At 32.2% G+C, this 21,849-nt stretch overlaps 1 protein-coding gene across 4 annotated transcripts in view; it reads left to right on the plus strand.

Moving 5' to 3' along the window:
* Positions 1-21,849, plus strand: part of CACNA2D1 (calcium voltage-gated channel auxiliary subunit alpha2delta 1) — a 506,092-nt gene that overhangs the window by 475,663 nt on the left and 8,580 nt on the right. For all 4 annotated transcript variants that reach the window (XM_031936055.1, XM_023226696.2, XM_031936054.1 and 1 more), the window contains 14 exons: positions 2,146-2,243; positions 4,893-4,980; positions 6,025-6,087; positions 6,769-6,872; positions 7,731-7,817; positions 9,037-9,104; positions 9,504-9,542; positions 11,029-11,100; positions 12,344-12,496; positions 12,599-12,651; positions 14,231-14,286; positions 14,705-14,834; positions 16,867-16,976; positions 17,344-17,426. In XM_031936055.1, the coding sequence (XP_031791915.1) occupies positions 2,146-2,243; positions 4,893-4,980; positions 6,025-6,087; positions 6,769-6,872; positions 7,731-7,817; positions 9,037-9,104; positions 9,504-9,542; positions 11,029-11,100; positions 12,344-12,496; positions 12,599-12,651; positions 14,231-14,286; positions 14,705-14,834; positions 16,867-16,976; positions 17,344-17,426 (1,204 nt within the window). The remainder of the gene's footprint in view (positions 1-2,145; positions 2,244-4,892; positions 4,981-6,024; positions 6,088-6,768; positions 6,873-7,730; positions 7,818-9,036; positions 9,105-9,503; positions 9,543-11,028; positions 11,101-12,343; positions 12,497-12,598; positions 12,652-14,230; positions 14,287-14,704; positions 14,835-16,866; positions 16,977-17,343; positions 17,427-21,849) is intronic.

Genomic DNA, 21,849 nt, shown 5'->3' on the forward strand with positions numbered 1-21,849 from the left:
CTTGGCCGGACTGGCCTCGAATTCCTGACCTCGTGATCTGCCTGCCTTAGTCTCCCAAGGTGCTGGGATTACAGGCACGAGCCATGGCGCCCAGCCACAGGCATTCCTGTACACCAATAATAGATAAACAGAGAGCCAAATCATGAGTGAACTCCCATTCCCAATTGCTACAAAGAGAATAAAATACCTAGGAATACAACTTACAAGGGATGTGTGTGAAGGACCTCTTCAGGGAGAACTACAAAACACTGCTCAAAGAAATAAGATAAGACACAAACAAATGGAAAAACATTCCATGTTCATGGATAGGAATAATCAATATCATGAAAATTGCCATACTGCCCAAAGTAATTTATAGATTCAGTGCTATCCCCATCAAGCTACCATTGACTTTCTTCACAGAATTAGAAAAAACTAAATTTCATATGGAACCAAAAAAGAGCCCATATAGCCAAGACAACCTCAGCAAAAAGAACAAAGCTAGAGGCATCATGCTACCTGATTTCAGAATTATAAATTTTATTGAAGTTTTCCCCTTGAGTGCATGTCTTTTAATATTATATGTGATAAAACTATAAGTGCTACTGTATCCCAGAGTAACTTGGATATCTCAAAAAGTACAGAATTTGTATGATTATGTTAGGAAGGGAACAAGGTGCTTTCTGCATTTTTTTAATGTAACATTACTTGAAAGAACAAATTACAGACCTATGGTTATTCAGACTTGGATGCTCAGCAGATATTTTCTCAAAAATAAATCAAAAGAGCTTTTTACATCGAAGAGAACAACTAAGAGTATTTGCTGCCAGTGACAGAAACTGAGCTTTCAAACAAAAATTAGAATTTTGGGAAAGTTGTATATGCTACTATGTACATGATACCTTTCCAATACTTAATAATGAGTGTAATTTGTCAATATTGTATAATGTGTCATTATTTGGAAGTTGTACACAGCTCATTTTGTAAATAACCAGTTTATGATTCTACAAAATCACAGATGCTTAAAAGATTAAAGTGTAAGAAAGAATATGGAATTTTAATGTAACAGAAGACAAAAAAAAAACTATTAATATTGTTTCAGATTCCATGTTACAACTACCCATCAATAAATTACAAATAAACAAGTTTGAGTATGTTATCAAAAAAGAACAGCCACAATATCAGAAAAAAAAACAAGCCTCTCGTCTCTGTGAGGACAAATTTTCTTTATGTACCAAAACAAAATCTTGCAATTGATTGCAGAGACATACTTGTCTTCTCTTGTCAGGAATTAAAGATAATTTGCAAATATGTAAAACACTGCCACTTTTTAAAATCTTTTTTTAAACAATGGTAATATTTTATTAAAATATGTTAACATGTAATGAACTTTAAGATTTCTGGGTTTTTTTTATTTTCTGGGTTATTTTATTTTTTATTTATTTTTTATTTTTTTATTTTGAGACAATCGTAGATTCACATGCAGTTGCAAGAAATAATACAGAGAGAACCTATATACTCTTTACTCAGTTTCCTCCAATGGCAACATCTTGTATAAGTTTAACACAGTATCACAACGAGGAAACTGACATAAATACAGTCCACTAATATTATTCAAATTTCACTAGCTTTATATCCACTCAATTGCATTTGTGTATGTATGTAACTCCAGGCAATTTTTTAAAATTTTACTTTAAGTTCTGGGATACATGTGCAGAACTTGCAGGTTTGTTACATTGGTATACATGTGCCATGGTGGTTTGCTGCACTTGTCAACTTGTCATCTAGGTTTTAAGCCCCGCATGCATTAGGTTTTTGTCCTAATGCCCTCCCACCCCTTGCTCCCGTGCCCCAAGATTTCTGTTTTAATTGCTATATGAGACTCCTAAATCTGTGATATACAATATTAATAGTACAGTAGCTATACCAAAACCTAATATTTATTGAGCACCTACTGTCCAAAGGCCAAATAATTCACATTGCCTATAATCACCACTTACTGGCAAAATATTGGTCCATTATAGAAGTGAGGAAATGGAAGTTACAAGAAGCTCAACGGCTTGCAAAGTCTTATAGCTAATTAAAAAAATAGACTTTTCACTGCCTTTAATTACCCTGTAAAGTTTCGATATTAATACCTAATATCTCAAAATGGTTTTTTTTCAGAGATTACTGCAACGACCTGAAAATATCGGATAATAACACTGAATTTCTTTTAAATTTCAATGAGTTTATTGATAGAAAAACTCCAAACAACCCATCATGTAAGTATGCATTAATTCAAAATGATTGCTTGAGTGTGGTTCTTTTGGTTTATAGTATATCATAGGATATGATAGTCACCTTACTTTATGTTGTGCTGGTTGTTTATTTACTTTATAACTTTCTAACAGTAAAATGTAACAGTTTGATCCTTAATTTTGCAAACTAAAGAAATGTTATTTCATTATTTAGTTACATCAAATTTTCAAAACAAGGTAATAGATTCTTTCAAATGGTTAAACGTAAATATGGTACGCTCATCTTAGCTCCTCTCAAATTTAGGAAATTTAATTTTGAATGATCTTTTGAAGATTTTTTATAGGATTTTGCCTGCTATATAGAGAAAAACATACATTTTTATAAATTTATTTATATCCTTCAAATAATATAATGAGTTTTAATATGGGTAGAATAAAAACCAAAGTATAAATAAAGATATATCACTTAATGGTTTTCTTCCTTCCTGATATTCTATTTTCATCACAAGTTAACTTTATGTCTAAAAAAGTTATGCTTCCGTAATTTTTCATTTATGAGGTAAATCAAGTTAAAATAGACAACAGAAAATTAGTAATTAGTTTTTAACCATTATATTTGTCTTTCAGGTAAATTTGCATCATTCATACTCTAAGCTTAATAGAAAATTATGGATACTTGGCTTTTAAATCATTAGAAAATCTAAATCTTTTTTTCTCCTAAAAATATTTATTATAAAAGCACTACCAGAACAAATACTGTACAAATGGGAAATAAGAGGAAAACCAAATTCATGGCAAAATTTATCTTCATAAATAAAATTTGAAAAAAGAATAAGTACACATAATTGACTTTTTTGGCTCTCTCTCAAAGAGGAGTCTCTTTGTTCTCCCTCCCCCTCTCTCCTTTTCCTTCTCTTCCTCCTGTTTTTTTGTTTGTTTGTTTGTTTTTCAGTTATTTATCTTTCTATCAGGAAGGGTCAAACAAAGCACTTTATCAGTTATCAAAAAGACAAAGCCCTTCTTAAAGCTGCCCTTAACTTCAACTTATTGCATATGACAAGAAATAACTTCCTAGCTCCTTCACTTTACCACAAATTAGTTAGTGGCTTCAGTGAACCACTCTGAAAACCTGTCATGGGAGCCGAAGTCTACATTGATCATGTCTTAACATGATGATTCCAAACCTTTCTACTCAGTACAAGCTTACTGAGACTGAGCTACTGCCTTCAAAATGTTATTTTACGTCATTGTTTATTTCCTATTAATGAGTACTAGGCATTTCCGAGAGAACTGTAATAAGATTGTTGATTATTCCTGTAATTGGATACCAAAGTTATGAAACACTCTCATATTCCTTGCAAAAAGAGTTTATCAGAAATGTTTTTCTTAACATAGAACTTTTCAGAACACCGTGAAAATTGGAATCACTCCTTTTTATTCCAAAATAATTGGAATCACTTATTTTAATCCAATTTTTATTTCTGTATCTATTTATTTTGTTTTACCTAAAGGGATTGGAGGCAATTAGAACATTGACTTTGCAAATAAACTGCTTTTTAAGTGATTCAGTTTCTAAAATAATATAGTGAAAAAAAGAGTGTCTAGAATGAATTAAAATTTACTCCAAAATAGGGATTAAATTGATCCTTTAATCCTGGGTGTAAGATATATTAACTTAAAATAATTAAAAGCAACAAAAATGTTTCCAGCCTATCTCACCACCACCTTGTATAGTAATAGGATGTTAAGAACATATATTCTTTATCTGAAAAGAGTCCAATTTTATCATAAATGTGAAATATCAGAGGGTACCTGTTAGGTTATTTCAGAGCTTAATGGGTTGAGAGGAACAAGGAGAATGGGAAGAAGGCAGAAGTTTTTGTTTAAGAATATGTAATAATTGACCTTTGATCCTCATCATCTGTTTCCTCAATTATCTTTAAGCTTGGGCTAATATGCACTTCAGCTGCTCAAGAAATGACAACCTATTATCTACTTTGGTATTGGTTCTGTGACCAATACCAGTAGATTTCACAATCATTCTTGGGATTGTACTGCTCTGTGATACTCATTCCATTCCTTGCTCCTTAGTGGGTGGCATTGAATTTTTTATAGTCTTACTTACTCCAAGATTATCCTATGTTTTGATATTTGTGATAGAAAAGAATGAAAATAGCTTTTCTTATAACAATGAAAGTGAAAGTAGGCAATAACTTTTTGTTGAATGTTTTTACTTGATAATTTCAGAGGTAGTTCTGTTTCTATATATATACATTTTATATACATATATAAACTTTATGTGTGTGTATACATTAAATTGTCACAAAATTATGGTGATTGGGAATCACCATGCTACCATACAGAAATAAACAAAAACACAAAAGAAAGACTATTTCCTGTTTCTTAACATAGCTTATTTCATATTTTAATAAAGTTTACAAAATAATTTGTCTCATTTAGTATTGATTTTTCTGCTACTAAATCCATTCATTTTCTGGAAAATGTGAGGCAAGATGAACAATATAAAAATTACAAAGAAAATTAATATGGAATATATTTTAAAATTCATAGAAATATCTACTCTAAATTGCTTTTGAAAATAGAAAATATATTTTTCATTATGATCATAATTTTAGAACTGTGAGTGTAACTGATCTCCTTTTTCTGTGTTAGGTAACACAGATTTGATTAATAGAGTCTTGCTTGATGCAGGCTTTACAAATGAACTTGTCCAAAATTACTGGAGTAAGCAGAAAAATATGTAAGTATTTGATTTTATTAATAAAAGTATATATTCTGCATTTCAGTTTCATTTCTCCTGTGGAAGTTGGGTATGAGTTTCAAAAATTTACAGTTCGTTAGTAATGTTTGATAATTATTTCTCAAGAAAATCACTGTACAGTTGTTGACAACTTGCATTTTCACTTGTGGGTGTTTTTCAGTACTAATGTCTGCCATTACTCAGCTTTTCATGCACATACACTTCAGGGTGAATAAACCAAATTAAATGGGCATGATTGTGTGTTTCTGTTTGTGCTGAAGTAGGATTTCTAGTCTGTGTTTATTTGGATTTCTAATAGCACTACCATACATCCAGTCAAGAAAATCTGAATATGATTCTTATTTATAATCTCTTCTCCACCCCATTTTCCGTCACTAAATGCTAAATATTTCTCCTAGCAATGTTTTCTTCTCTGCCTCATAATCAAGGCCCTAAGATCCCATTTCTAAGAAATCACAGCAACTGATTTTTCTGCCTTTAACATTCTCCATTCCTCCACACGCAGCTCCTAGTCAATTCTCCATACAATTCATATTTACCAGAATCTAACTCCTAAAATGCAGTTCTAAGTTCAAGATACAGGTGAAGCTCTCTGACATGGAATTCAAAATCATTCATTAGCTGACCATTGAGAAACTTATACTTGAAACTTTACCTCTTACTGTTTCTCTCCTTTTGTCTTATGTTTTTTTCTATACCAAACAACAGCTATCTCTGGTAGCTTTCCCTTATACATTCTTTCCTCTCTACAAGTGATACCTTCCTGCTTTCTGTGTCATTGCTGTCAATTCATATTCCATGTTCAAAATGCACCTCAGTCATTATTTTCCTATGAGATGTATTCCTTAAACATCCTTCAAGTAACAAATTTCATACATAATTTAATTATTAAAACATTGTTGTGCATCTATTGATATATTTACTTCCTTTACTTTAGAAACTAGGTGTTGTATCACCAACACCTAACTTTGTATCTTAGAATATGTTCAATAGAACATTTCCTTCTTTTGTCTTCTGTTCCAGCAAGGGAGTGAAAGCACGATTTGTTGTGACTGATGGTGGGATTACCAGAGTTTATCCCAAAGAGTAAGTTCAAATAACATCTGTAAAAACAAGTACATTACAAAAGACTGCACCAAGGATTTGTACATTACAGCATAAGGAAGCCATTCTTCAAATAAACTGATTGCCGTTAGATTACATTGGAGCCATTGTTTACAGTATTTACACTATTAAAAGATTTTATTTCTCTGAAAAATGACATTATAAAATTCTGGAATGCTTGCTAAATATATTTATTACCAAATTTAAGAGACATTTAAAGAGATTTTTTTCTTTGTAGCTACAAGCTAAACCAGTGAAATGAACACAATGATTATAGCCTATCAGCAATATTTATGTAGCACTTCATGGTCTTTCACTCTTCTTTGATGCATCTTGTCTCTATTATCTTCATGACAGTCCATGAAGTAGGCTGAGTAGTCACCAATGCTTACTAACATTAATTGACCTATTAACTTACTTGTCCTATTACCTGACTAGTAAACAATGGAGTAAAACTAGGAGTTAGCTTTTTCTGATTCTTAATTTAGTGCTATGCGGATGCATTGCTCAGTAATGAGTATCAGTTATGCTATCAATTACCACTAACTTCTTTAGACGTACCTGAAATGTAGGCATATCTGTAAAGCTCAGCAAGTCCACGTAGGATAAAGTAGGTTATCAGATAGATTAAAGAATACAAATGATGAGCCATTTCCTCCTTAGGGCTGGAGAAAATTGGCAAGAAAACCCAGAGACATATGAGGACAGCTTCTATAAAAGGAGCCTAGATAATGATAACTATGTTTTCACTGCTCCCTACTTTAACAGTAAGTATTGCTTTGGAATTCAGCTTTTCTCAATCTTTTTAAAAATAAATTATTGCTACTATCTGCTTTCCCCCAAAGTCACTACATTTTATGTCAACTACTCAGAATAGTCATCATTAAAAATAGAGTATTTGCAAGGCATTAGGAAAATAGAAAAGAAACATCATTTAGTTGAAGAGGCAAAATATATACGCAGCAGTCTTCCAATAATTTAGAGATAGCATATCTGTCAGGCATGCATAAGAAGTAGAAACACGTGTAGATAATCCCTCATATTACAACTGAAAATGTATTGAAAAACATTTAAAGAATTAAATAAAGTAGAGTAATTCCATTGAATAATTACATGTTATCAGTATTAATTATATAATTATACAATTAATAGCTTATCTTTTAAAATATTTTGAGTTATTTCCCAAAAACCTTGTAATTTAATCCCTGAATATCTTTGCACATAAGTACTCTTTCCCTTTATTTTCATAAATGGGGAAACAAGTTCAGAGAATTTCAAAGTTTTACCCAGTGACATGTATCTTAGACAAAGTCAGTTTTATGTATCCAAAATCAATCTTTCCACTTTACTTCAGCAGAACTCCCTAATATTTTAACAAATGTTGTGAAAGCAGATGTAACCAAGCTAATTAATGCCCCCAAATCAATGAATACAAACCAATTCATGGATATACCGGTTAGCCTAGTATATACAAAGGAAGAAGAGAGGAAGGAGAGCACAAACATTTTTATGGTTTATAGATGCTAGAATTTTTAAGCAAAATACTATCTATCTGTATCTAACGACAGAAAATCAATATTATTAATCAATATATCTTGATAGGTGTTTATTTATTTATTTTTTAGAAAGTGGACCTGGTGCCTATGAATCGGGCATTATGGTAAGCAAAGCTGTAGAAATATATATTCAAGGGAAACTTCTTAAACCTGCAGGTAAGGATAAATATTAATTACAAAAACACAACCAAAATTAAATGTTACTTGGCATTTATGTTATAAACTGGCAATGTTTATCAAGGTCATCAGAAGGTCTCAAACAAAAAAGGCATGCATACTTAAAAAATTAAATAAAATATGACTAGTTACCTATGAAGTTGGGATAAAATCAAATTGATACTACATAGATTTGAGGAATTTTCAAAACTGTGTGTATGTTTATACTCTGACACAAATTTATGGAAATCAGTTTAGTGTAATAATAAAAATTTTTAATGTTGGATTAGCAACCCCACTCCAGAAGTCTCTCTTAATACTTTAAAATACATACAAAGTTACATGGCCAAGGAGTTACATATTTGTACAAAAAAGTTAAGTTTCCAGCCCTGAGGGAAAAGATAAATATGGCATAATTATACTATATTCTACTAGGTGTCTGTTAAAGTGAATTAAGTAGGGCTCAGTTAAAAACTTTCTATAAAATATATGGAAAAATGACTTTTTGGAAAAATAGGCAAGTAAACATAGTAAAAGTGAGCATCAATGAGGATCGGAAGTGGGCTAGAGTGAGTGCATACAATAAGGTTAAAGCTATTAGCTTTTTTGATTGTATGATTCAGTGTTTGAAGTTATAAAGGAGAGTATTTTGAGCCTTCCTGCTCCTCAGGGCAGCTTTACCCCATTAGTGGATCTATTACATTAATTCACTCCATCACCTACTAACTCATCCACCTATTCCTTCATTCACTCGTTGCTCATTTACTTACTAAATCAGTTATTCTCTCAGCCATTCATTTATTCACCCACTCTCCTACTAACCCACCTACTCATCCATTCATCTGTTCACTCTTTCAGCTAAGATTTATTAAGCACCTACTGCAAGCACTGGTGGAGTTACGGAAACCTCTTAAAATGTACCATTTGAATGACCTCAAGTTTATGAGGCTCTCCTGACACCAATGTTTTTTATTTAGCTTGTTGTATTAGTTAATTGGTCAGGTTGTGGCTAATGAATATACTCTTTTGTGAATATAAATTACAATTTATGCAATAGTTTAAGAGCTATTAGCATTATTTCTTAATGAAGAACAAAAGACTAAAACTTCTGTAATAAACTATAATCTCATACTTGCTATCAAAATAATTAAACTGTCATATTGCAAAAGTTGTATTACAGGTAATTATGCCTTTGAATTAATTCAAATTAATTTTTCAGTTGTTGGAATTAAAATCGATGTAAATTCCTGGATAGAGAATTTCACCAAAACTTCAATCAGAGATCCGGTAAGGTAGTTTAAAAAAATTCTTATGCTATATTTAATGTTTTCAAAATTCAGTAGAAAAAAACATAAGGTCTTTTTACAAATAAACATAAGGCAAATACGTTCTCAGTACCACTACACTGAAGCAGAATTCTGAATTCCTATTTTTTCAAAGCTTTTTGTTTAAATTAGTCAATATGTAATAAAAGTATTTCAAGGTTACAGCATGCAATGCTAGTTTATATATTGATTGACATTTTCTAATTTTAAAGATAAAACTTCTGTTTCTTATGGACTAGACTGTTTAATCTCATTTTTTCTACTGGATAAATTATTCCAGAATTTCTAATTATAACATGGTAATAATGTAATTAAAATCCAACTGCTAAAAAAATGTAATAATCGGATTTTTGTCTTTCAGTGTGCTGGTCCAGTTTGTGACTGCAAAAGAAACAGTGATGTAAGAAAACTGTTGAAAATCACTTTTGAGTACAATATTTCCCTGTGTTACTCTTGCTAAGACTAGAATGATGACCAAAAATATGCAGGAATTTAATCAAAGGCTAAAAAATTCTACGGGAATGTGAAATAATATATTCCTTTGAATTTATATGCTTTTGATTTTGAACGTGAAATGCTTGAATTTTTAAAAATATGTATATGTCCTTGGAAGGTTAAAAAAGTAGTCATGTCAATGTGATGGTTCTCTTCAGTCTCAACGGTGTTACATTCTTTTGTACATATTTATCTTTAGCTCTATTTCTGGATAGGAAGTTTCTAACCAAAGCATCCCTATTGGTTATCAATGCAGTTTTCTCTCACCTATCACACTTTCTCTAAGTTTGTTCACACTGTATTATATAGTTATAGGAAATTTTTTTTTAACTAAACCCAGAAGTATTTCAGTTTACTATAAACTTCTAGTTACATGGATTGAGTTTTACGTTGTCTTGTATTACTTTCACATCTGTTTGAGAAATTGAAAAAGGAAATGTGAACTTTGTTCAAAAGTTGAAGATGCTCTAATTCTAAAGATTGAGTAACAATGATGAAACAATATTTTCTTCCAGCCCTCTTATGTGTGTCTGCATATCTCCAAGGGAAACAGGGGGTTTATATCATCTTTATCACTCCTACTCCTGTGGAATTATGAGCCAATAATTTCGATGATTTTTGTACCTTATCTATTTGACATAGACTATGAAGTAGCTGTTTTAAGAGCAAAAAATTTAGTAATAAGCTGCTTCCACATTAGGAAAATGCAATGCATTACATCCTCAACTTTGAAAACAATGTTTTTATTTATGATTTTATTAAATACAAATTATTACATTGATTTTCATACATTAAAACACGATTTAAACTAGGTAGGAATTTATCCTATGTTTCAGGGTGAATTAAGTATTTTCTTAACCATGGACATTTTTTGTTTTGCATTTTGCTTTTAAATCTCCAATTATCCAACTACATATTTTCAATCTAAAAATATGAAATAATTACAGTCTTATAGTACTGACGTGTTTTATGTCTGTGAAACAGGATAACTCAAATGATATTTTTTAAAATATCTTTTTGTTGAAATCCTAAGTATTTGTTTAAATCAGTTATTCATTATTAAATAATTTTCTCTATCCAGTTTTCTGGATCATTTAGATGACACGAAAGTGGTAAAAAGATTATTTCGAATTTGCTTTTATGATTTGTTCAGACTGAATTGACAGTCTCAAATGGATGGTTGGTGTTGGATTATCAAGCATGATGGTTTGATATAAATCTATGCATGCCTTTATTTCACCAGAATTTCATGAACATATACGTTCAAGAGAAGATTGTCACTTAAATTTTCTATTTTTTATTTCTCTAATCATGTACATATAATGGGGTAAAGACAATGCAACCTCCAAACCTTTCTAAAAATGTGTTAACTGTTCATTTTATTTTGGTAGGTAATGGATTGTGTAATTCTGGATGACGGTGGCTTTCTTTTGATGGCAAATCATGATGATTATACTAATCAGGTATGTGCCTGAAATAAGAGAGAATTAGGCTTTCCAAAGTGTGTTTCCCGGATGAACATTACAAAACCTCTTTCAGTGTTTTAGAAATTGATGAGTTGTTTTGTTTCTGTCATAAAATAATTTGTAAAACGCTTAATATTATGTAAGCCATTAAGAAAGGCGTGCTAAGTCTAGTTTTTATGTTATTTGATTTTACATTTTAGTACTGGTATCATTAAAACATACAGTTCAGAATTTTAGCATGATATGACCTTTTAAGTCTTTCAGATATTTAGAAAATTTTCACTTCAAAATTTGTCAGTTGATGATATCTAATTTAATATATAGCTGGTTAAAACTGATGTGATTTCTAGTCTCAAATCTGCAAATTAGTAGCACATAGGCTATTTACCTCATACAAGATTTTTAACAAATTTGAATTAGATGCCAACTAATTTCGCTTCTGAATCTGTATTCCTGGCTTCTCTTTTTTGGAAAAAGCAAAAGAGATCTCAACCCTGGGCTTTTTTTGTTTTTTGGATGACAGTGTTTATGGGGTGAAGCTGATTAACTCGTGATTGCCCCTTTAGATGGGACTTGTTCCAGTTCATCACAGTCCCTACAAGTTCTTTTTCTAGGCCAGCCTGCTCTCTCATTTATGCTACTTCTCCATTCCCCAGGGGGGCATTTGATCTTTTTTTATTGTATATGTTTAAGATGTACAACAAAATGTTTTGATTTGCATAGTTAAGTGATTGCTGAAGTCAAGCCAATTAACATATCCATCATCTCAGGTTGTTAACCTTTTTTGCAGTATGGTAAGAAGACTTAAAATCTACTCTCATCAAATTTCTGGTAGACAAAACAATATTATTAACTACAGTCCTCTGTTGTATATTGAATCTCTAGGCTTATGCATTCTACATAACTGCTTCTTTGTACCCTTTGACTTACACCTCTTCATTCCCCACCCTTGTTTTATTCATCTGGGAGGCATTTGATTGTGATTTAGTGCCTAGTAATGTGTGTCCATTTCTTCCACAAATAAAACATCACACAGCCCCACTGAGTAATGAGAACACTTACTCTCATTTTGATTTGTTCACAGTGTCATATACAGTTTCTCATTTGCTTTTGTTTTTAAGCTCCTCAGTTGTAGTTCAGTTTCTTTGTATTATTTCTTTTCACTGTAGTGGTGATTCCAATGTTCATTTTTGACTTACATTTTAAGTACACATTGCTTTATGATTTTTTTCTTCACCAGATTGGAAGATTTTTTGGAGAGATTGATCCCAGCTTGATGAGACACCTGGTTAATATATCAGTTTATGCTTTTAACAAATCTTATGATTATCAGTCAGTATGCGAGCCTGGTGCTGCACCAAAACAAGGAGCAGGACATCGCTCAGCATATGTGGTCAGTAATATCCACAGTCTAATCAATTCTTCTCAAGAGGATACTCAAGTGTCCTCAGTATCAAGTAGACTACTGAAATGACTTTATTATTTTATTTTATAGCCATCAATAGCAGACATATTACAAATTGGCTGGTGGGCCACTGCTGCTGCCTGGTAGGTCAAAATTTTAGTTTTATTGGTAATGAAAGAAAGAAGTTGTAAAATAGAAAAACATCTGATAAAAATATGGATTTAGGAGACACTCAAATTTTTTATTAAGGGAGTTAAGGTTTTTTCATTCTCTACATCACTTATTGGTAATACTGATATTTTTTCCTAAGTGAACACTATAAAATTACCATTATTCAGTTTCTCATATGAAAACAATGTTATGTGGATGTAAACTTCAACCTCTTTAGAGTCTTCTTTCCTCTACACATCTATTGAAATTCTTTTCATTTGTATTAAGTATTTATAAAAGTATTACACCAATTTTAGGTGTATTGATCTGTAAGAAGTTACAATTTAATTGTTTTTAGTATCCAAGTTGGATGTCTGCATGCATCAAATTCATAGCATGATGGCAACCTTCTACCTCTTTACTATTGATACAAGTACTGGTATTGTTTTAGGGGCATCATGTTGCTGAAATGGATCTAATTGTTTCTTTTCACCGATTCTACCTTCCAAACCTCCCCCATCCCTCACCTGTAGACCCTACAACCTATGAAAATAAGACATTCAAATGGTCAATTGTGGCACTGTGGAAAGTCTGGAAGATCACATTTCTTATTGTTTAGTTGTAACTAAACTTCCTGTTATGTCTGGGATCCATGATCTCCCTCTTCCTTCTCTCCCCTCTAATCTTTTTTCTTTTTTTTTTTTTTTTTTGGTATCATCACACTGTATTGTTAGCCCTATTCCACGTAGATTAATGTACAATATTCATTTGATGTTGAGGTTTGCCCAGCTAAAATTAAGTGATGATATCATTAAAGCAGCAAAGAAGATTTTAGGATTTTAAAATTTTGAGATTTTTTGAAAGATTTAGAAAATTCTGTTTTATTCTGAAAAATGGTATTTTCTGATGTGATTTTTTATATTAATTTCAGTAGGCTTTTAAAATGTCATCATGACCCTGATGATATATATCCTATATCCCTTCCCACCCCCACTTTTTTAAACTAAATTCAGTTCTAGAAATTTGGCTCAGTTGTCAGTTACTGTAAAACTGAAATGTGTCATATCTCTCAATATAATATGTATATTTTGTTTCATGAAAGTTACATTACATATTTACAAATATATTCTATATTACAAAGTAAATAGTTAACAAATTCAAACCCATGGTATAAACAGTGTTGTTTCTTTGTTGGGGGCGGGGGCAATTCAAAAAACAAATGGTTTTAAAAGCTAAAATAAGGAGATATAATGAATGTAAAAACCTATGCGCTGCAACACTGACATTCTCCTTCTTAGAGTGAACACTTCTGCTTGATAACATTGCCTGTTAGGCTTCTTAACACATTGTGTCTCACTTGGTCCAGAACAAGATCTGAACACTTCTGATTTCATGACTTCTTTGACACATTCAAGAAAGGTTACAATGTGTTATATAATTTTAAAAATACTTAAATAAAAACACTCCGACTTCCCTTCCCAAAAAGATAAAGGGAAACAGTATGTATATGTGTGCATGTAAAAACACATTTTTCCCTAGATTTTTATTATTTTTTTTATTTGAAAAATTCAGGTCTATTCTACAGCAGTTTCTCTTGAGTTTGACCTTTCCACGACTCCTTGAGGCAGGTATGTAAATGCTCAGACCTTGTCACTGTCATAACAATAAAAATTATTTGGGGGAATACACTTGAGTTCAGCAAATTCAGAGAATGTTTGTGTGAGAAAGAGAAAACAGATCACCCATCTCATAATTTTAGAGCTAGAAACTTTTTGTCCAACCTTTCCTAATGTCTTAGAAATTACTTAGGTCACATTGGCCTTGATCTCATAGCCATCATGTATTTAAATTAATTTATTCTATTGATATTTATCAGGCATCTGTTACGGGCTGCCACGATATTACACAGCAGTAAACAAGCCAGTCCAGGCGTCCTGGTCTTAGACATTTATTTTGCTCTATGAGAAGCGAAGACTCCAGGGGACTGACTACAGTGGCCCCTCCTAATGGTGTTCTTTGTTTTTTACCCCCTTCTCCCCACCCAAGTTGAGATGGAGGATGATGACTTTACAGCCTCCCTGTCAAAGCAGAGCTGCATTACTGAACAAACCCAGTATTTCTTTGATAACGATAGTAAATCATTCAGTGGTGTATTAGACTGTGGAAACTGTTCCAGGTAATTTCTTTCTTTATTTCTGGAGTAGTCCTATTTCATTAAGAAATTGTATATACTGTTATAATCATTACAGAAAAAACTGAAAATTGTGTTGGAGCCAGAAGTGTGAGTAATTGTTTTAAGTTGAAAATGTCAGAAATCTTTAGTTTCTCTGTAGGCTTTTAAAATTTATAATTTTTAAAATTCTAACTTTGATAAGCTGTTATTTCTTCAACTATAATAATAATTACATGATCAAGATAATTACTTTCTCTTTAGGCAGACCATAGAGAAATTTGATATTTTAACTTTTTCCCTAAAATAACCCATATTAAAAATTTCTAATATAAAGTTATAAAATTAAATATATTAGTAATTCTAAATAATTCTAAGCCAAATATGAATTATTTTTCTATTGGTAACTAAACAGATTTACAAAAAAGGTCTTGTTTGTTTTGGTTTTACTTCTGGTCTTCTCTGACTTGAAGAACTGAATGTTATCTTTATTTGAATTTGAAGCAACTGGGAAAAAATACAGTTTTCTTAGGTCATGGTTAATGTTTAGTCAGTATCCATAAAATATCTTTTAAAATGTTGGGAAGAGATGGAGAATTTAATTTTGTTGTAATGAGGATAGAGGAGAAAGGCAAAATGGGGATTTTGAGGGGAAAGTAATAATTAATGCCACAAGATTCCTGAGAAGAAAGCAAGTCACAGCTTACAAACCAGAGTAGAGACACTTTGTTTTCAGAGGTGGAGGGCAGGTTATTTTAGAAGAAATGTTACCATAGCAGAAGAAGAAATAGGAGGAGGTGACATAATCTGAGATTAGGAAAGTGCCAGAATAGTTAAAAAAATTTTTTTTGCAAGAGGGGCTAAGCAACCTCTCATGAATTTTTAGTAGACATGGTATGTTTTATGCCTTTCTCTAGCAAACCTGTATGTCCAAGGAGGAGGTAGAATATATGAAGAGGAGAAGAAAGGGGTGGAGGAGTCAAGCATGAACTCACAAAAAAGCAGACTATCTTGTTTAGAGGAGATTAGCGTATCAGGGTATGGACCTTAGGAAATGGAATTGTGGCATGTTTATTGGATACATCAGAGTTTCACAGTCATTGGCCTTTTATTAATTGACATCCAGCAAGAGCAACGTGTGCTTAAAGAAGTAAGTTAAATTGTAAAGTGAACGTCAATATAACCAAGACATTAAATTGAACCATACTTTCCTTTTGATTTGTTTTATGGAAATCAAAGCTTAACAGAGAAAAAAAAAAATCCCACTTTTCTGCAAAATGTATAATGATGAAGAAATTACTTTTTTAGTGATACATATTTACGTTTTCTGTGTTGGTTATTAAAGAGCAGCTTAAGGTGTGGACAAAACAGGGGATGGAATTCAAAACCCTTGATTCTGTCCATGTCTGTGTTGTCCAATGCCGTAGTTACCACCCGTAGGTGGCCATTGAAATTTCAATTACAGATATTAAAATTAAAATTTTGTGCCTCAGTCACACTTGTCACATTTTAAGTGCCCAATACCCCTTGAGTGGCTAGTATTTACCATACTGGATGGTGCAAAAAACTTTTCCATCTTCACAGAAAGTTTGCTTAATAGCACTGTTCCAGGCTTTTCTCTGCCCTTAGTTGGGCAAGATGCCTAAACATTTTTGTATTCCCTGTCATGTCATCCGTAAAATAAGGCAACTTTGGCATATTTTCAGTGATAAGTATCACAATTATTTGTAAGTGTAAAGAAAAACTTTTTTCTATGTGCATCAACACCTAAATAGTGCTTATTTTGCAATGAGAACTAATACTTTAAAATGGTCACACATAAAACAGCTATTGCAATTTTTTATTCATTTGACATAGGTAATATTTTCACACTAAGAAATGAAACTTTTTTCTTCTAAAATCATACTCCTGTTGTGCTGGGAATGGTTTATGTTTCAAATGTCATATTTTGTCTTTCATTTTAATATGTAAGAATCTTTGAAATATTTCCATTTATTTTGACAAAGATACTCATTTTCTGTGATATCATATTTTGCAGAATCTTTCATGGCGAAAAGCTTATGAACACCAACTTAATATTCATAATGGTTGAGAGCAAAGGGACATGTCCCTGTGACACACGACTGCTCATACAAGCAGAGCAGACTTGTATCCTTTGACATCAGAGCTATCTGGAAAGGAAAACCATATTAAAACAATGCATTTTGAATCTTGTCACATTGTTTATGCTCATAAAGAGGAAAAATATTAGACTGCTCTGATCACCTCGCAAAGGCAGAATGGATTCCTCACTCAAAATTTAGTTGGAATGTCAAGAATAATTATGCTACACATGCCCCAGAAAAGGATAATTCACAATTTAGTTCTTTCAATCCCAGTGTACTTGAATTGTGTTGGATGAGAGTAATGATGTATCAGTTATCTCTTACATGTTTCGGGAAATACATTGCATTGTATTTATTTTTAGTCATGTGGAAAAAAAACTAACACGAGATTCCTTAACAAGCCTCTTTAGCTGATGGTCCAAATCCTTGTGACATGGTTAAGCAACCCAGATACCGAAAAGGGCCTGATGTCTGCTTTGATAACAATGTCTTGGTAAGATCACACTTCTACTAGATTAAAATACTATAAATTAATGCTCACTGTCCACAAGAATTCAAGGAGACAATTTAACTCAAACATAATGTCTTAACCATAATTTTTCTCATTAACATGACATACTTGCTGGTAGATTCTTTTCATTTCAGTAGTTTTCATGGTTAGCATAAACTTAACAATTGCTTCTTTATGTCCTTCCCACAGAAATTGTGCTTTCAAACACAATTCCAATCAATTTACTAATAATCCAAGGTCATAAATCTGATTTTCAAGATTAATAAATAATTAACTCATAGTAAATGTTAATTATGGTATACTTGTTGCCTCCATTTATATTCCAATCCTGAAGATATAAAAATTAAGTTTATTATATTTTTATTAGTTATATTCATCTTCAGTGAATTCAAAAACCTGTTGTACAGCCATTGTCTTATTATTATAGAGTTCTAGTTTCTTTTGGGTGGTTTCTGATTCTATCACATATTACACTTGTATTATTTCCTTTAATTGTACTAATTTCTTTTTCTGGTGTTTGAAATTAGACCAGGTCAATTACACAGGGTTAGTTTGATAAAATATTACAAATCATATTAAATATATGTCACTTAAAGATGGCTTACTGTGTTTCCTATAGTTCATCTATCTTTCCCTAATAAATACTATTCTGACTTACTGTGTATTGATTATGTACAAGGTAGGTAATACATCATCAGTATGTAATACATTAGCTTTATGCTTTAGAAATACTAATCTATTCTCAAAGATGAAGTCCACATAAAAATCTCTGTCCACCTCTTTTTAACTAATTTTAAATACAATACTTCCCAATTCTGATTCTTCAAGGTGTGCCACTGCATGAAGTGGCTTGCACACACCAATGAGCATCTGTCCAAACGTGTAATGCATTATCTCATAAATTGTTTATTCTAAAAATAGGTCAGAACATCTGTGATTAACGTGCATTTTTAAGAGTTATTTAGAAGAGGTTTACCTACTCAAATACATAGCTGCGTTTGTCCCAGAAAGGATAAAACATTTCACAGATAATATAAATTTAAAATGGAGCAAAGAAGAAATAAAATCAGTGATGGGGACTAAAAAATTCAAGATGTATTAGCTAGTCAACCCCAGTTATCTCTGTGAGGGATTATTGATCCTTGCTAGGGAAAGTATTTCAACATTGCCACTAAGGGTATTTTTTTTTAAAGACATACAAAGTCCAGATAGGAGGACTCATGTTATTCTGCCTACTACACCTTCAGCAGGTTGCCCATGTAAAATTATTTCCCAAAGAATATTTTATGAAGGGCCAAGGGTCATGTCACTCATTAGAGAAACTTCACTCATCAACTATTTGTCACCAGTTTTTTTAACAGTAGGAACATTAAATTCAGATGAACTTGAAAAAATGGCATAAAAACCCTGTTGCCCAAAATATTATTCTAGGAGGCTCTATCTTATGATCAAGGCATTAAAAAGATTTGACCAAGACACAAATGTTCAGCAATTGAAGCTCCTATAAACGGGTTGTGTGTGAAAGTACAACTGTTGCTCGGTAGCTTGGTGTGCTAATAATATCTTGTGTTTCTTTAGCAGTGGAGTATTTTGGTAATGCTTATTTGCAATGGTCACTGTGAATCTGCTCTGGATGGAGACTCACGTTAACTGCCAGCAAATTGCATGAAATCTCATCTTGTATGTCTTCTTTTCTGTGTTTTCTTTCCTTTTCCTGTACTTGCTACTTTGCCCGTTATTAATAGGATCAACTTAAATGCACAGCGAGTCGTGCCTGTACCATGATGTCAGCTCCTATCTTCATTTTACTGCAAGTTTTCATGTGGTGTGGATGGTCAGTCACTTTCTCTAATTTTTCTTTTTGTTTTTGGCTTGAAATTTTAGAAAATCACCCATATCCCTAAATCCACAATATTAATGTTCCTGAAACCAGGTTATTAAAATCTCAGGACCAATGTTGTTTTGGAAATAGCTGATTTCAAATGACATGTAAATTTCTAATCCTAAATGAAACATATTAATTTTCAATATTTATGTAAAAATGATTTTTTCATAAAGTTTTTGGGTAAAAATTGTCATTGCAGAGACAGATATACATGCTTCATGATATTTTATGAGAACTATCTAATGACAATTTTTACAGGTGGTTATCTCAGTTCATTTACAAAAGATGCTAACGCAAATTTAATGGACTCTCAATTCCTTTCAGATTTTTCTACTTTTTAAAATAAATCTGACTTAAATAACTTTTTAGATTTTTACTCTCAAAATATTGAAATATTTTAGAATAAGTGCTTCCAGTTTCTAAGTTCATTTTATTTAATATTACATTATCTAGCCCCAAATTATTAACCTTTGAATAAATTTCTGAGTTCTATATTTAGTACTACTAAAGAGAGGTTTCGGCGCTTGCATTTGCATTTAGTTCTTCATTTACTGTTATGCAATTTCTTTTCTAATGCTCTGGAATCATCATGATTGTGTTACTAGAGCACACACTTTTGTTGTGTTTGTCATCGGTTTCCAGGTAGTCATTGATTAGGAAGCCACTAGATGGAGATGTGGCCATTACTATGAATGGAGTGAATTCACAGGCAGGGGTGGTAGAGGGTGAGGAGTAGACTAGCAGAGGGAGTCTCAGAAAATAACCACTTGTCTTCTGGGATAATAAAAGAATGGTTTTCATGGCGAAAGACTCCAAGCAAAGGAAACGTTGCTTTAATAATTAAAATACTAAAATTAAATATCTTCATATAAACATTTTAAAAATTGATATGTATGCAACCATTTGAAATATTGATTCCTTAAAGAAGTTCATAGGTAGTCGACCATTACACAAGAAAAGTGTTACCAAATATGGTTCCGTAATTGTCCTTATTTTCCCTTGATTCAAAAGCTTACTTCTCTCAATCATAGAATTTTTAGGTAAGATGTATAGGTTATCAGTTACACTAAAAAATACGTAAGTATTGGTCTTGAGTAGGCCAGCTCTCTTTTTACCTTTCTCTTAAAAACCTGTAGCAATGGCTGGTCGCAGTGGTTCACGCCTGTAATCCCATCACTTTGGGAGGCCGAGGTGGACCTGAGGTCAGGAGTTGAGACCAGCCTGGGCAACCTGGTGAAACCCCATCTCTACTAAAATTCAAAAAGTAGCTGGGCATGGTGGCATGCACCTGTAGTCCCAGCTACTCTGGAGGCTGAGGCAGGAAAATTGCTTGAGCCTGGGAGGTGGAAGTTGCAGTGAGCCGAGATGGTGCCACTGCAGTCCAGCCTGGATCACAGAGCTAGATTCCGTCTCCAAAAAAAAAAAAAAAAAATCCTATAGCAACAGTGAATGTAAATTTTTTTTAACCTAAGACCCCCACCCCCCCAACACACACACAAAATAACATTTTCCTATTATGATACTTTCTTTCCACCACAATTATAAATCTATCATGGAAATAATTATATATCACCATGGACTCAACTAGATATTTATGTACCGGATAATATGCTTTATAAATTGGGTTTACATAAAATAAATTTCTCAATGGACAATTATTGACTTGCTTTACTTCTTTGATTAATAAATGTTAGCTTTTTCATTTGCTTATCTTTTTTGCTTGTGTGTGACTTAAGTCTTCATAAAGCTTGTATCAAAAACTCTCGAACACTTGAGTTTTGATGAAGTCTTCATGGTATGGAACTTCATAATTGTAGATGTTGTATAATCTATATCCTGATCTCTAAAAAGAACACATTTGAGATTCCTTTATATTATCGTATCACAGGAATACATAATATAGATGGTGTATATTTTACATTAACAAGATGTAGTTTCAGTATTTAAAAACACAGTTATCAGTATAGAACAGTGAATCCCCTTAGTGCTATTTGAATGTTGATATAATGATATCAGAGGAAGTATGATTTTCTCTGAAACAATTAAGCTGAAAAACAATCATTACAAAAAGTACTGAAAGGTTAGTTGGCAGTTGTTTCCCACATTAAGGACCAATAAAGGCCATGGTCTATGCTCCAATATAGTCTGGCTAAAAACTAGCAATTTCTGTTGGATTAGGTTCTGCTCACAAGCAAGGTAGAATGGTAGTGTAATCTCCAAAGCCTACCAAAGGGCCATTATATCCTGTAGATTCCAGAAGGAGAAAGATTATACATAAACAATTATGAAGCTCCATACCATGACGACTTCATCAGAACTCAAGTGTTCAAACAAGACTTTTTGATAACAAGCTTTGTGAAGACTCAAGTCACACACAAGTACAAAAGCAAATGAAAAAGCTAATGTTTATTAATCAAAGAAGTAAGGCAAGCCAATTCTGTCCATTAAGAAATTTATTATTTTATGCAAACCCAATTTATAAAGCATATGATTGGGTACATAATCTGTCTACATTTAAAG

This window comes from Piliocolobus tephrosceles, chromosome 8 (genome assembly GCF_002776525.5).
Source record: "Piliocolobus tephrosceles isolate RC106 chromosome 8, ASM277652v3, whole genome shotgun sequence".
In the NCBI taxonomy this organism is placed as follows: Eukaryota; Metazoa; Chordata; class Mammalia; order Primates; family Cercopithecidae; genus Piliocolobus; species Piliocolobus tephrosceles.